This window comes from Jaculus jaculus, chromosome 1, assembly GCF_020740685.1.
Source record: "Jaculus jaculus isolate mJacJac1 chromosome 1, mJacJac1.mat.Y.cur, whole genome shotgun sequence".
NCBI classification, from domain to species: Eukaryota; Metazoa; Chordata; class Mammalia; order Rodentia; family Dipodidae; genus Jaculus; species Jaculus jaculus.
In genome coordinates, this window is record NC_059102.1 from 261,544,345 (window position 1) to 261,558,385 (window position 14,041).

Sequence of the window (14,041 nt, forward strand, 5' to 3'; positions counted from 1 at the left end):
GAAGTTAGGACAGTGACAGGATAGAAGGAAGGAATAGTTAGTAAAGCCCACAGGCTTTGGGGCTGGGGTGAGAGGAGGGAGGACTCCAGAAAGACTGTAGGGCTTTTCATGTGGGCACTGGGTGTGGGAGTCAGTAGTGGGGTACAGGGGAGGAAAGAAGGTGGTGTTTTGCTTTTGACCATTTGGACTATAAAGTACGGGTGGGTGGGCACATGAACTTGAAGGAGAGTTACCAATTTTTGAAATTATCAGTTTGAGTTGTGTGAATAGAAAACAAGAGCAGGAGCTGGAGAGATGGCTTAGTAATTAAGGCATTTGCCAGCAAAGCCAAAAGACCTGGGTTCAACTCGCCAGGACCCCCTTAAGCCAGATGCATAAGGTGGTACATGCATCTGGAGTTTGTTTGCAGCAGCTGGAAGCCCTGATGCACCCATTTTCTCTCTATCTGCTTTTTTATCACCCCCTTCAAATAAATAAAAATAAAATATTAAAAAAAAAAAACAAAAGCAGGGCGTGGTGGCACACGCCTTTAATCCCAGCACTCAGGAGGCTGAGGTAGGATCACCGTGAGTTCAAGGCCGCCCTGAGAATGCAGGGTGAATTCCAGGTCAGGCTGGACTAGAGTGAGATTCTACCTCCAAAACCACAAAACAAAGCAAGGCAATAATAAATAAAATAAAAAGAGTACTCGTAGACTGCAGAGAGCAGGGAGGAGAAATAGCATCAGGGTTCCTGGAGTGCACAGAGGAAAAGGAGCTCAAAGATGGAGGTAGAGAACAAGGAAGGAAGAAGTAGTGTCAGAGGGTGTAGAAGGAGGGAATGGTCTGGAGAGCCAGCTGCAGCAGTGACAGGGCACACGGAAGTCCCTGAGCTGGGAAGCCCAGGCAGGGCTGCGGATCGTTTTGGCAGACATGGCAATGAGTGAGAATACATGGGAAGGAGGTTCGGAACAGGTATTGTCCACTCTCTCATGACTTGGCTGAGAAGGGAGGAAAAGCTAAGATGACAAAAAGCCTAGGGAGAGCGTTTAGATGTAAGCTTTGTTTTTAAGACTGGGAGAGGCATGTTTATGTACTGGAGAAGGAAAAACCAGCTGAAAAGAGGCTGAAGATATGAGAGAGAGGAGGGAAACCTACCCAGAAAATTGTCCTGCAGGAGGCCAAGTGGCTGGGGCATGAGCGGGGATGGAGCATGAACGCGGATGGGTTATGCTGTGGAGGCAGCAGCTTGTTCTCCTCTGAGGCCAAATGGAAGAAAGTGAGGCTGAATGCAAGGGTGGACAGGATCGTGTTGGAAGAGAAAGGAAGTTGAGAAATTATTTCCAGTGGCCTGTTTTCCACCTCTCAGTGGTGCTCTGCTAAGGTAAATCTCAGCACTATGTCCCGGCGTAGGGATGAAAATACAGTCATCCTCTGGATTAAAAGGCTTAATGAGGGCTGGAGAGATGGCTCATTGGTTAAGGGACTTGCATGCAAAATTTCAGGACTGGAATTCAGTTCCCCAGTACGCACATAAAGGCATATTTGTACACCATCCAGTGGTGGCTGGATAAACATGAAATGAACACACACCAGGCAAAATATGATTTAATGGAGGGACAGGGGAGTGTACTCTAGGGCTCCCTGAATTGACTGTACTTGTAGCTTTTATTCAGTTTCAGGCAGTCAAAGCTGTGGGGAGTCTGAGCATAAGACAGATCACAAGTTCGCATCAGATCAGATCATGAGTTTTTTATGTTTATCAGGCATCTTTGGAGAAGCTGTGAGTTTCCTATCTTCAAGAAGTTCTACTACCCAAGGCGCATAGTCTTCCATATCTGGTATCTCAGGCTTAGCCTGTGCAAAGATTAGCCTTCTGGGCTGGAGAGAGAGTTTAGTGGTTAAGGACTTGTGTTAGACTCTTCAGGTCCCACATAAGCCATACATACACACAACATGACACAAGTGAGCAAGGTTGTCCATGTGCACAAGTTGGCACACATGTCTAAAGCTCGATTGTAGTGGCTGGAGGCCCTGGCACACTAATCTGTCTCTCTCCCTGTCTCTTGCACGCATGCACACAACATGGTTTCTAGTTCTCTCTCCCTGTCTGATAAAGAGTCAGTAAGAAAAAAAGACTAGGGAGCTGGAGAAATGGTTTGGTGGCTAAGGTGTCTGCCTACAAAGCCAAAGGACCCAGGTTCTATTCCCCAGGACCCACATAAGCCAGATGAGCAAGGGGGCGCATGCATCTGGAGTTTGTTTGCAGGGGCTGGAGGCCCTGGCGCGCCCATTCCACCCCCTCCCCAGCCTATTGCTCGCTCGCTCTCTCAAATAAATAAGAAAAATAAAATTTATAAAAGGGATTAGGGCTGAAGAGATGGCTTAGTGGTTAAGGCATTTGCCTGCAAAACCAAAGGACCCAGGTTTGATGCCCCAGGACCCACATAAGCCAGATGCACAAGGTGGCACATGCACCTGGAGTTCATTTGCAGTGGCTGGAGACCCTGGCACACCCATTCTATTTCTATCTGCCTCTTTCTCTCAAATAAATAAAATAAATAAAGTTATAAAAAAGATTAGCCTTTTGCCAGTTGACTTGATCTCCATAGTCAGATGGTGCTTGCATCTGGAATTTGTTTGCAGTGGCTAGACACCCTTGTTTGTTCTCTCTCTGCTTGCAAATAAATAAAAATATATTTTTTTAAAAAAAGCCTTAAGTTGGGTGTGGTGGCACATACCTTTAATCCCACCACTCAAGAGGCAGAGGTAGGAGGGCCACTGAGTTTGAGGCCACACTGAGACTACATAGTGAATTCCAGGTCAGCTTGGTTTAGAGTGAGACCCTACCTCAAAAAAATAAAATAAAAAAATAAAAAAGGCTTAATTAATTAATGAAGCTGGGCTGTGGTGTAGCTCACTGGTATAGTAGCATGATGGCCCAGTCATTTTTCTAATATCTTGTATATGTGAAACCCTTTCCTAGGACCATTTTCCTACTATTGGACAGTTATGTTCTGGCTATCTTTGCTCTAATTACTCTAAATCTCAAATAGCAAGACTCTTCCTTCAGACGCCCTGTGAGTTAAAATGATCTGTAAAGAGCTGTGAAAAGGTGGAGGCACTCAGCAGGCACAGAAATGAGTAGAGCTGCCTGAATAGAGGCTGAACTTGGGCTGGTCCGTCCTGGGGGCATGCTTCCTAAGTGCAGTAGTTGCCACATCAGCCAAGCCTGCTGTGACTCAGACCAGAGGCTTTGGTCTGTGTTTTGCAAACGCACCAGGGTTCTGGGAGGTACCTCAGCTAAAGGGAGACCCTCCTCCCTCCCTCCTTCCCTTTGCTCTTCCTTTCTGAGACATGGTCTCACTCTGTAGCCCAGGCTGTTCTGAACTCACTGTGTGATCCAGGTTGATCTTGAACTTGTGGCAGTCAACCTGTGTCAGCCTCCTGAGTGCTGGGATTATAGGCCTGTGCTACCATACCCAGCTATTACTTGAGAGAGAGAGAGGGAGAGAGAGGAAGGGAGAAAACAAGAGTCAGAGAGAGAATGAGTATGGGCCTGCCAGGGCCTCCTGCAAACAAACTCCAGTCACATGGGTCACTTTATGCATTTGACTTTATATGGATATTGGGGAATCAAACCCAGGCTGTTAGGCTTTGCAAACAACTGCCTTTTACCACTGATCCATGTCTGCAGCCTTCTTTTTTGTTTTTCAAAGTTGGTAGGGTCTCACTCTAGCCAAGGCTGATCTGGAATTCACTTTCTAGCTAGGAAGATTGCCATGATTTCAAGGCCACCCTGAGACTATGCATAGTGAGTTTCAAGCCTGGGCTTGAGCGAGACCCTAATTCAAAAAATAAAAATAAAATAAAAAGTTCCCCTTGTTTTTAAAGCACAGCTGGGTTGAGAAACAGGAGGAGAAAAAAAAAAGAGAGAGAAACAGGAGGAGAGTAACTGTGATTAGAGGCATTAGCTCAGACAGACAGAAGATGTGCTTCTCAACTTCTTTCATGTTAGGACTTTGTAAGCGAAAGGTCCCAACCCTAGAGGAAGTGGAAGGCTGCTTACAGCTAAAGGCAGCTGAGCTAGGGGTCCTATCTGGTTTCCCGAGGGATGAGGATCCGTATTTTGTCACATCTGTAACCCATCAAGCAGCGCTTCTCACCTGTTGCCGATCTGTGAGTAATTATAAGATCTGCTGAGTAGGGCTGTATTGTGCTTTTCATTTATAGCTTTATTGAGGTTTAATTGACATGCCATAAATGGCACATATTTATAGAGTGTACAGCATGATAAGTGGCTTAGGCGCATACTGGTGAAACCATCACCACAGCCAAACAAGCTAATGAATGACCTGCCGACAACTCGGCGAGCCTGGAACTCTTGAGGCCCTGGGTTTGATTGCTAGCACTACAGGGGAAAATATATTCATCATTCCCAAAAGTTCTCCATGACCCTTGGTAGCCCTTCCCTCTTCTTCCCTTAGGTACCCACCAATCTGCCTTTTGCCACTGTCAATCAATTTGGATCAATTTGTGTTTTCTAGAATCTCCCTTAAATGCAATAATACATACCCATGCTCTTTTTGTCTGGCCACTTTTATTCCAGATAGTTAATCTGAGATTCATTGATGACTTCATTTGTCAATTCCTTTTCATTGCTGAGTAATATTCAGGGGTGTGTGTGTGTGTGTGTCTTTTAGAGGTAGGGTCTCACACTAGCCTAGGCTAACCTGGATTTCACCCTGTAGTCCCAGGCTGGCTTGAACTCAGCCTCTGGCTCCTGAGTGCTGGGATTAAAGCCAGGTGCTATCAAGCCTGGCACTTTTTTTTTCTTTCAAATGTTCACATGTATTTTATTTGTGAAGGAGAGACAAAGGAGGAGAGAGAGAAGACAGAAAGGATGGATATGCCAGGGCCTTTTGTTTCTATAAACAAACTCCAGATGCATACACCACTTTGTGTATTTGGCTTTATGTGGGTACTAGGGAATTGAACCTAGGCTGGCAGGCTTTTTTTGGAGACAGGATTTCACTGGAGCCCAGGCTAACCTGGACTCACTCTGTAGCTAAGGCTGGCCTCACACACAGTGATTCACCTATCTCATCCTTCCGAGTGCTGGGATTAAAGGCATGAACCACCTTTCCTGGCCAGTTATACATATGCAGACATAATAAGGTTTGTTTTTTTTTTTTTTTTTTTTTGGTTTTTCGAGGTAGGGTTTCATTCTAGCCCAGGCTAGCCTGGAATTCACTATGGAGTCTCAGGGTGGCCTTGAACTTACAACAATGATCCTCCTACCTCTGCCTTCCAAGTGCTGGGATTAAAGACCTGTGCCATCATGCGTGGCTTTGCCTTTTCTTTCTTTCTTTCTTTCTTTCTTTCTTTCTTTCTTTCTTTCTTTCTTTCTTTCTTTTTTTTTTTTTTTTTTGAGGTAGCGTCTCCCTCTAGCCCAGGCTGATCTGAAATTCACTATGTAGTCTCAGGATGGCCTCAAACTCATAGCAGTCCTCCTACCTCTGCCTTAAAGTGCTGGAATTAAAGGCATGCACTACCATGCCTATTTTATTTTAATTTTTTGCTTTGTTTTTCCAAGGTAGTAGGGTTTCACTCTAGCTCAGGATGACCTGGAATTCACTCAGGGTGGCCTTGAACTCAGTGATCCTCCTACCTCTGCCTCCCGAATGCTAGGATTAAAGATGTGCGCAGCCACACGTGGCTTCTTTTTTTTTTTTTAAACATATTTTATTTATTTATTAGAGAGAGAGAGAATGGGAACACCTGGGCCTCCAGCCACTGCAAACAAACTCCAGATGCATGCGCTCCCTTGTGCATCTGCCTTAAGTGGGTCCTGGAGTATTGAACTGGGATCCTTTGACTTTGCAGGCAGCTGCCCTAACCTCTAAGCCATCTCTCCAGCCCCTCCTTTTTTATTTTTGATGTAGGGTCTCACTCTAGCCCAGGCTGACTTGAATTCACTCTGTATTCTCAGGGTGGTTTCAAACTCATGGCAACCCTCCTACCTCTGCCTCCTGAGTGCTGGTATTAAAGGCATGTGCCACCACCCCTGGCTATTTTTCTTTCTGGTAATAGGTAAGCACTCTACCATTGAGCTGTGTTCCCAGAGCCCTTCCTGCCTTTTTATTTTATTTTATTTTTGATTTTTCAAGGTAGGGTCTCACTCTAGTTCAGACTGACCTTGAATTCACTCTGTATTCTCTGGGTGGCCTCGAACTCATGGTGATCCTCTTATCTCTGCCTCCTGAGGGCTGAGATTAAAGGCGTGCACCACCACGCCCAGCTCTTCTCGCCTTTTAGTGTTTGAAAATTGTATTGGCAGTGTTAGGGGTACAACCTGGGGCCTCATGTATGCTGGATAAACACTCTACCACTGACTTCTACCCCTAGCCTTAGACAGATGTGTTCTGACTGGAAAGGTCTTGATCCCTCCTCTTTCCCTTGGGTGATAGAAAATACCTCTTTCCTTGAGATACATATGACAGAGATAAGGATATTAATTAGGACCACAGAGGGAACCACAAAGAATGAATGAATAGGTACATGGATGTAATAAACTCATCTCAGTATGTCTTTTTTGTTATCTCCAACTTCCTGTTTCTTTCCTTCTGTTGTGGGCACTGAAGAAATGGGAACTGGCCCAGATTTTGTCACCCATATTACATCACTGATAAAGCTTGCTTTGTGACTGTCATCTTTACCCCTTGCCTACAGGTAGCCAGACACCATGCACCAGCCATCCAGGCGGGACAGGAAGTAGAAGGCTCCTTGTCTCCTGGGCCCCCACCCTCACCATGTCTTCAACTCAGGGCAATGGGGAGCACTGGAAGTCCTTGGAGTCGGTGGGCATCAGCCGCACGGAGCTGGCCATGGCTGAAGCCCTGCAGATGGAGTACGACGCTCTGTCCCGGCTGCGACACCATCGGGAGGCGAGCGAGGCGAAGCGGAGCGCGGAGCCCTCGCTCATTGGCTGGGATGAGGCAGCCTTGGACTTCTACAGCAAGCCGGCCGCCAGGCGGACCGACCTCAAGCTCTTGCGTGGCCTCTCGGGCTCTGATCCCACTCTCAATTACAACTCCACCTCCTCACCAGAAGAGTTGCCCAACCACTCTACCTCCCAGGACCCCCAGCCTGGCCCAGATCCCTGGCCCAAAGGCTCCCTGTCAGGAGACTATCTCTACATTTTGGATGGTTCAGATGGAGGTCCGTCTTTGTCCCCAGAACCCGGGGACGTAGATGGCTCTTGCAAGAAACTGTCTCCACCTCCTCTGCCTCCCCGAGTCTCTATATGGGATGCCCCTCCTTTGCCTCCCAGAAAGGGGTCCCCCTCACCCTCCAAGATCTGTCAACCTAATGACATCAACACTTTCTCTTTGGAACAGCCACCAGGCAAACTGCTGGGGCATCAGGTCCTGGAAGGGGAAGAGTTGCCTCATGGTGGGGGGCAGGGCCACCTACTGGGATCTGTGGATTATGACGGCATCAATGATGCAATTACAAGGCTCAACTTGAAGTCAACCTACGATGCAGAGATATTATGGGATGCCACCAGGGGATGGAAAGAGGGCCGAGGGCCCCTAGACTTTAGCAAAGACACTTCTGGAAAACCTGTGGCTCGGAGCAAGACCATGCCTCCTCAGGTGCCCCCTCGAACTTATGCTTCCCGCTATGCCAACAGAAAGAATGCGACCCCTGGCAAGAACCGCCGGATTTCCGCTGCTCCGGTGAGGACTTACGTGTTCTGTTGTGGACCTTCCTATGTTCTGTTGCTCTTTCTCCCTATTCCTTCAGAAACCAGGACTAGCTGCTCTTGGCCACTCCAGATTCAAATCTGCCAAGTACTCACCCCCATAGACCTCTCTCTTATCGCCTCTCCTCCTGCCATCAGGAACTCTGAGCCCTTAGTTGGGGGAGAGGGGCAGAGGTCCAAGGTAGACTTGACTTTGCTTGTTGGTTGGTTTGTTTTTCAAGGTAAGGTCTCGTTCCAGCCCAGGCTGCAATTCACTCTGTAGTCTCAGGCTGGCCTCAAACTCAAGGCGATCCTCCTACCTCTGCCTCCTGAGTGCTGGGATGAAAGACGTGCGCCACCAACGCACCTAGCCCGAGGTAGACTTGATTGTGGGAGGGACACCAGTAAAAGTTTGACTTTTTTCCAGGACCAGGTTTCATGCATCTTAACCAGAGCAGCCCTTCTGGGGCAGGCGTTTTGACATCCTGGTTGCTAGCATACTTCTCCCCTTCATGATACAAGGACTGAGCAGGGAGCTGGGAGCACCACCATTGATTGGCTGAATGGCCTTGAGGGCTTGAGTAAGTGGCTTCCGATTCCTGAGGCCCTGCCTTGCCAAAGTGCTGCATGGCCCTGAAGACTGCTCATAGTATTAGCCGCTGGTTTAGTGCTTACTGAATTCCAGACAGCCGTCCAGATCTCCACAACAACCCTGTCTGATGCTCTGAAGCCACACAGCAAGAAATGCCAGAGCTGGCGTTAGTCCCTGGGGTCTTGCTGTTCCAGAGTCTCCCCACTTTTCCTGTCTTTTTCTTTTCCTTTCTCTCCCAACTTCTTCCATTTCTCTCTTACTAGTTTTTTTTTTTTTTTCTCCTTTTCTTCATGGTGTTTTTTGAGGTAGGGTCTCATTCTAGCCCAGACTGACCTGGAACTGTAGTCCCAGGCTGGCGTAAAACCCATGGCAATACTTCAGTGCCGGGATTAAAGGTCTGTGCCACTATGCCTGGTTTCTTTTATTTTTTTTAATATATGTTTTTTATTTGTTTATGATTTGAGAGAGAGAAAAAGGCAGAGAGAGAGAGAGAAAGAGAGAGGGAGGGAATGAGTGCACCAGGACCTCCAGCCACAGCACATATAAACTCCAGATGCACGTGCCCCCTTGTGCATCTGGTTTACATGGGTCCTGGATAGTCAAACTGGGATCCTTTGGCTTTGCAGGCAAATGCCTTAACCACTAAGCCATCTCTCCAGCTCCTTCTTACCACTTTATTTATTTTTTTAAATTTTTATTTACTTGTTTGACAGAGAAAGAGAGAGAGAATGAGAATGTGCGCGCCAGGGCCTCCAGCCATTGCAAATGAACTCTAGACACATGTACCCCCTTGTGCATCTGGCTAACGTGGGTCCCAGGGAATCGAACCTGGGTCCTACGGCTTTGTAGGCAAACAACTTAACCACTAAGCCATCCCTCCAGCCCGCTTACCACTTTTTCTTTAGCTAAAACTTATATAACATTTACCATCTTATCCATTTTAAAGTGTACAGTTCAATAGCACTAAATGCAGTCACATTGTGAGGGCTATTTTTCTTTGCCATGTCTACCCATTTTTCCACTTTTTTTTGTTTTCTTTGAGGTAGCGTCTCTCTCTAGCTCAGGCTAACTTGGACTTCACTATGTAGTCTCAGGATGGCCTTGAACTCATAGCAATCCTCCTACCTCTGCTTCCCAAGTGCTGGGATTAAAGGTGTGTGCCACCATGCCTGGCTCTACCTACTTTTTGCCCAGTGAAAATATTTCAAAGAAACAACTGTCAGTATAGCAATAATAATTTCGACTTATGTTAGTATACAGTGTAAAGTGAAAAGTCTGTTCATTTTGCCCTATATGGCTTAAAGGGAAACATGGGTCTATTTCTGGCCCAGGGAACCCCAGGGCACTTGTCTATGGGGGGACCTGAAGGCTGCCTGTGTTTTGCCCTTGGCCCCTGGACACTCTGGCCACGGGGAGTCAAGAATCTCCCCATGGCCAACGTCTGCCACAGCATATCATGCCACCTCATTCCATCCCTGTTTCCTCCTCACCCATTGTCTTAGGACTCAGGGGCTTTCCCGCCTCGTGTCCAGCCTTTGGGATCTGTCCCAGCTCTGCAGAGCTATATAGTCTTTCCTTCCTCTGCTTCTGCTGAGAGAGTCCCCCAAAGGCCAAATCTGTGACAAGCTGTGGCTCAAGAGCTTGGGCCTTTTAAAGGCTCAGAGGTGGGGCTGCTCCTGCTATTTATAGTGACCGGGAGAGTCCTGTCCTAGCTCAGTTCCTCACACAGAGCTGGGCCTGCTCACCAAGTCAGGCCACCCCGGTCGGTAGGTGGTCACCTCTGTCTTTCCTCCTCCCCGACCCATGTGTCATCAGAGTTCTGAGGGGGAGCCTGATCTGGTGCGGAGTCTCCTTGAAGAAGCAAGGGCAAAGCCAGTTCTGAGAGGGGCCATGAGATCTTGGTCCTCCCCTCCTCAGCTTGGGGCAGGGGCTCAGCTTGCTGAGAGGGGGCATCCCTTGGCCCCTCGGCCTATACCCCCGCCTCGCCTTCGACGGGCTTATGGCCGGAGGGACCCTTCTTATCCCAGGTCTGCTCAGCCATCTGTGGAAATGACTGGCTCCAAATGCCAGCCTGGTACCCCCGCTGCCAGCCTCTGCCTGGCAGACTCCCTCAGCCAGCATCGGGTGATGCCACCAGGGCCTGCCAGCCGGGCAAACGTAAGTGGCTTTTGTTTTCTTACAGTGCCAGGGCATGAAATGGCCTTCAGTGGCCATTCTATTCTCTGCCGCTTTTGCCCTTTCTTTCCCTCTCTCTCTCTCTCTCTCTCTCTCTCTCTCTCTCTCTCTCTCTGACTCTCTCTTGTGGGTTAATTGCTGACAGTGGTACTATTGTTTAGACTAAGGCACAGGCATGCACTTGGCAGAGGCAGGGCCTCACATGCCAACTGCCCCCGCTGTTCCCTCCCCTCTGTGTGCCCCATCCCACATACACCCAGGCAAGCAAGGCTGACAAGAGAGAGGGTCGCCCAAGGTAGTAGTCAGAACACTGAATGAGGAGCTCATTTGTTACTCTCTGCCCTGAGTGGCAGGGAGGGCTTGAGATCAGCAGAAGGTGATAGGAGAGGTACGCCGGTGTACAAGCCGCAGCATCGGCCTGCCCTTGGAAGCAGCTGTTAGAACATTCAGCCCTTCCCAGCTGCAGGCCGGGACTTCTGGGAGCTACCCTGGGCAGGCCTGTCAGCACCAGCTCTCTCCCTATTTGCTTCTCCTGGGGGCTCATTTGAGGTTTCCTGGGTGTCTGAGAACAGCCTTGCGATGGGAGACCATTGGGGATCTTTTCTGAGTAAGACTTTTCATCCACATGTTCTGGAAGAGGAAACAGGACCAGCCAGGGCAAGCTGCCTGCTCCTACCACTCAGAACCAGCAGGCTCCTGTGGACCTGAGGGAGGGAGGGTTCTGTCCGGCTTGTATACTGCTTTGATAACTTTCTTCCTCAAATAGCGCTTACAAGAAGGCACGTGTGACTGAGTCATTCCCACTGTTGGAAGGCTCCCCGTCTCCCTGTGAATCTGGGCCCTGGGACTTAGATGTTGAGGCTTTTACTCAAGGCTAGGCTTCCCTGGGGACCATTCGGGATGACCACGTGCTGGCTAGCCAAGGGGCAGGGATGAACAGCTGCCTGCTCATCTCCTGGGAGACTTCCGCAGAAAGCTCTTTGCCCTGCATGGCTCTGCGGCACTGTTTCATACTGTTGCATTGGTCATACTGGGCTGGCCAAACGTAAACATGGCTCTCTCATGAAGTGGGTTTGGCCATCTCTTTGTTGGGAGTTTCTTTTGGGGAGGGGGCTTTTTCAAGTTAGTGTCTTACTCTAGACTAGGCTGAAATACACTCTGCAGTCCCAGGCTGGCCTCAAATTCACAGCAACACTTCCCGCTGCTTGCTGAGGGCTAGGATTAAAAGCACGTACCTCCATGTTCAGCTGATTTTTTTTTCTTCTTCTTCTTTCTTTCGAGGTAGGGTCTTGCTCTAGCTCAGTCTGACCTAGAATTCACTATGTAGTCTCAGGGTGGCCTCAAACTCACAGTGATCCTCTTTACCTGTGCCTCCCGAGTGCTGAGACTAAAGGTGTGCACCACCATGCACAGCCGCCTTTCTTTCTTTTTTCTTTTGCTTGTTTGTTTGTATTTCAAGGTACAGTCTCACTCTAGCCCAGGCTGACCTGGAATTCACTATGTAGTCTCAGGGTGGCCTCGAGCTCTCAGCGATCCTCCTACCTCTGCCTCCCGAGTGCTGGGATTAAAGGCGTGCGCCACCACGCCCGGCTGTCTTGTTTGTTTTTCAAGTTAGGGTCTCGCTGTAGCCCAGGCTGACCTGGAAATCACTCTGCAGTATCAGGGGGCCCTTGAACTCATAGCAATCCTCCTGTCTCTGCCTCCCAAGTGCTGGGATTAAAGGAGTATGCCACCACGCCTGGCTTAAATTACTTTTTTTTTAAAAAAAAAATTTATTTTTATTTATTTATTTGTGAATGAAAGAAGCAAGGAGAGAATGGTGGTGTGGGGTCTCCATCCTCTGCAAATGAACTCCAGATGCATGTGCCACCATGTGCATTTGGCTTATGTGGGTCCTGGAGATTTGATCAGGGTCCTTTGGCTTTGCAGGCAAGTGCTGTAACCATTAAGCCATCTCTCCAGCCCCAAATGTACTTTTTGCTTGCTTCCTTCACTGACACAAAAGCAATGTGTTCTAGTCGATTTAAACTGTTCAGTTGAAAAGAGCCCTTTAGCTCATTCAGTAGTTTTTTTTTTTGTTATTGTTGTTTTGTTTTTGGGAGATGGGGAGAGAGAGAAAAAAAAAATAGGTGCACTAGGGCCTACAGCCACTGCAAACAAATTCCAGACGCGTGCGCCCCTTGTGCATCTGGCTTATGTGGATCTTGGGGAATCGAACGGAGTCCTTTGGCTTTGCAGGCAAACACCTTAACCATTAAGCTAGCTCTCCAGCCCCCAGTAGTTCTTATTTTGGAGAGGTGAGTAATAAGGGCCTGAGTAAAGGACAGAACTCTCCAGATCCAATGGCGCCTGTTTGTAAAGGGAGAGTATAGACCCAGCAAGCATCTAAGCAGCCTGGCAAGGAGCTGGGGGACTTGGTTCCCTTGGGCCCATCCCTGGAGGCTCAGCTCTGTCCACCTGTAGGTCATCCCGGCTACTAGTCTCTTGGTGCATCCATAGCACTACCTGAGGTCATCCACCACAGTCTGCGATCTCGAGCTACCTGCTTCCTCGTGGACACCACTCGCCCTGAAGGGCACATCAACTTGAGTGCTGGACACACACCTCTCTTTGTACTCCCAGTACCTGGCATCACACCTGACATGTGCTAGGCATGCCTTTAACATTATGAGGGCCAAATATATGCCCAGCAGCCCAACTGGGGCCCAAGGAGGAAAGGGAAAAAAAAGGAGGGAAAGTTAAGAAAGCAGGATGGGAACTTAGAGAAAGTGGAGACATTCCTGCCTTTTGCCAATCATCCCTGGGAAGACCAACCCATTTAGCTAAAGGAAAAGACCAGGGAAGAAGTATTTATTGCAGACTGAAACCTGGTCGCTCTCTTTACATGTAATAAGAGGGTGACCTGCCACCAGGTTCTACTAAACCTAATCTGAAAATAAATCATCCTGGCAACTTCAACAAATAACTATATTTTAGCAAAGTGGAAGAACACATATGGAGGACCTAGAAGTGAGGAGTCCAGGCGAATGGGATGTGTGGGGGGACAGTGCCTGGACATACTGAATGTGGCCTGGGCAGCTCAAACCTGGCACCTTCCCTGCAAGGGGAGCCTGGCTTGCATATCCTGGTCATGGATGGGTCCCTGCCTGGTAACTGGCTTGCCTCACCCAAGGAGCGGCCAGTCTTCACAGCTCTAGACTATCATTTCCATCAATGTTTGGAGCCCTAGCCAGGGATACTAGGTCTTATATTCATTCTTCCCCTTTTTTCCTCTCTTCCACAATGTTCCCTAGGTGTTGAAGGGATGATATAGATGTCTCATTTAGCATTAAGCACTCTATAATCACTTATTCTCAGCACTTTGAGTAGTTTTTTTTTTTTTCACTATCCCCACTTTTATTTAATATAGTACTGGAAGACTTAGCCATAGCAATTAGGCAAGAGACACTCATAAAAGGAATACAAATTGGAAAGGAAGAGATCAAATTATCATTATTTGCAAATGAGATGATTCTCTATATAAGGGACCCTAAGGACTGTACCAGCAAA

General features: G+C 48.2%; 1 protein-coding gene across 5 annotated transcripts in view; it reads left to right on the plus strand.

Moving 5' to 3' along the window:
- The window catches only part of Pik3c2b (phosphatidylinositol-4-phosphate 3-kinase catalytic subunit type 2 beta), an 86,329-nt gene that overhangs the window by 22,202 nt on the left and 50,086 nt on the right, over nt 1-14,041 (plus strand). For all 5 annotated transcript variants that reach the window (XM_045154919.1, XM_045154910.1, XM_045154900.1 and 2 more), the window contains exon 2: nt 6,711-7,720. In XM_045154919.1, the coding sequence (XP_045010854.1) occupies nt 6,791-7,720 (930 nt within the window). In that variant the 5' untranslated portion in view covers nt 6,711-6,790. The remainder of the gene's footprint in view (nt 1-6,710; nt 7,721-14,041) is intronic.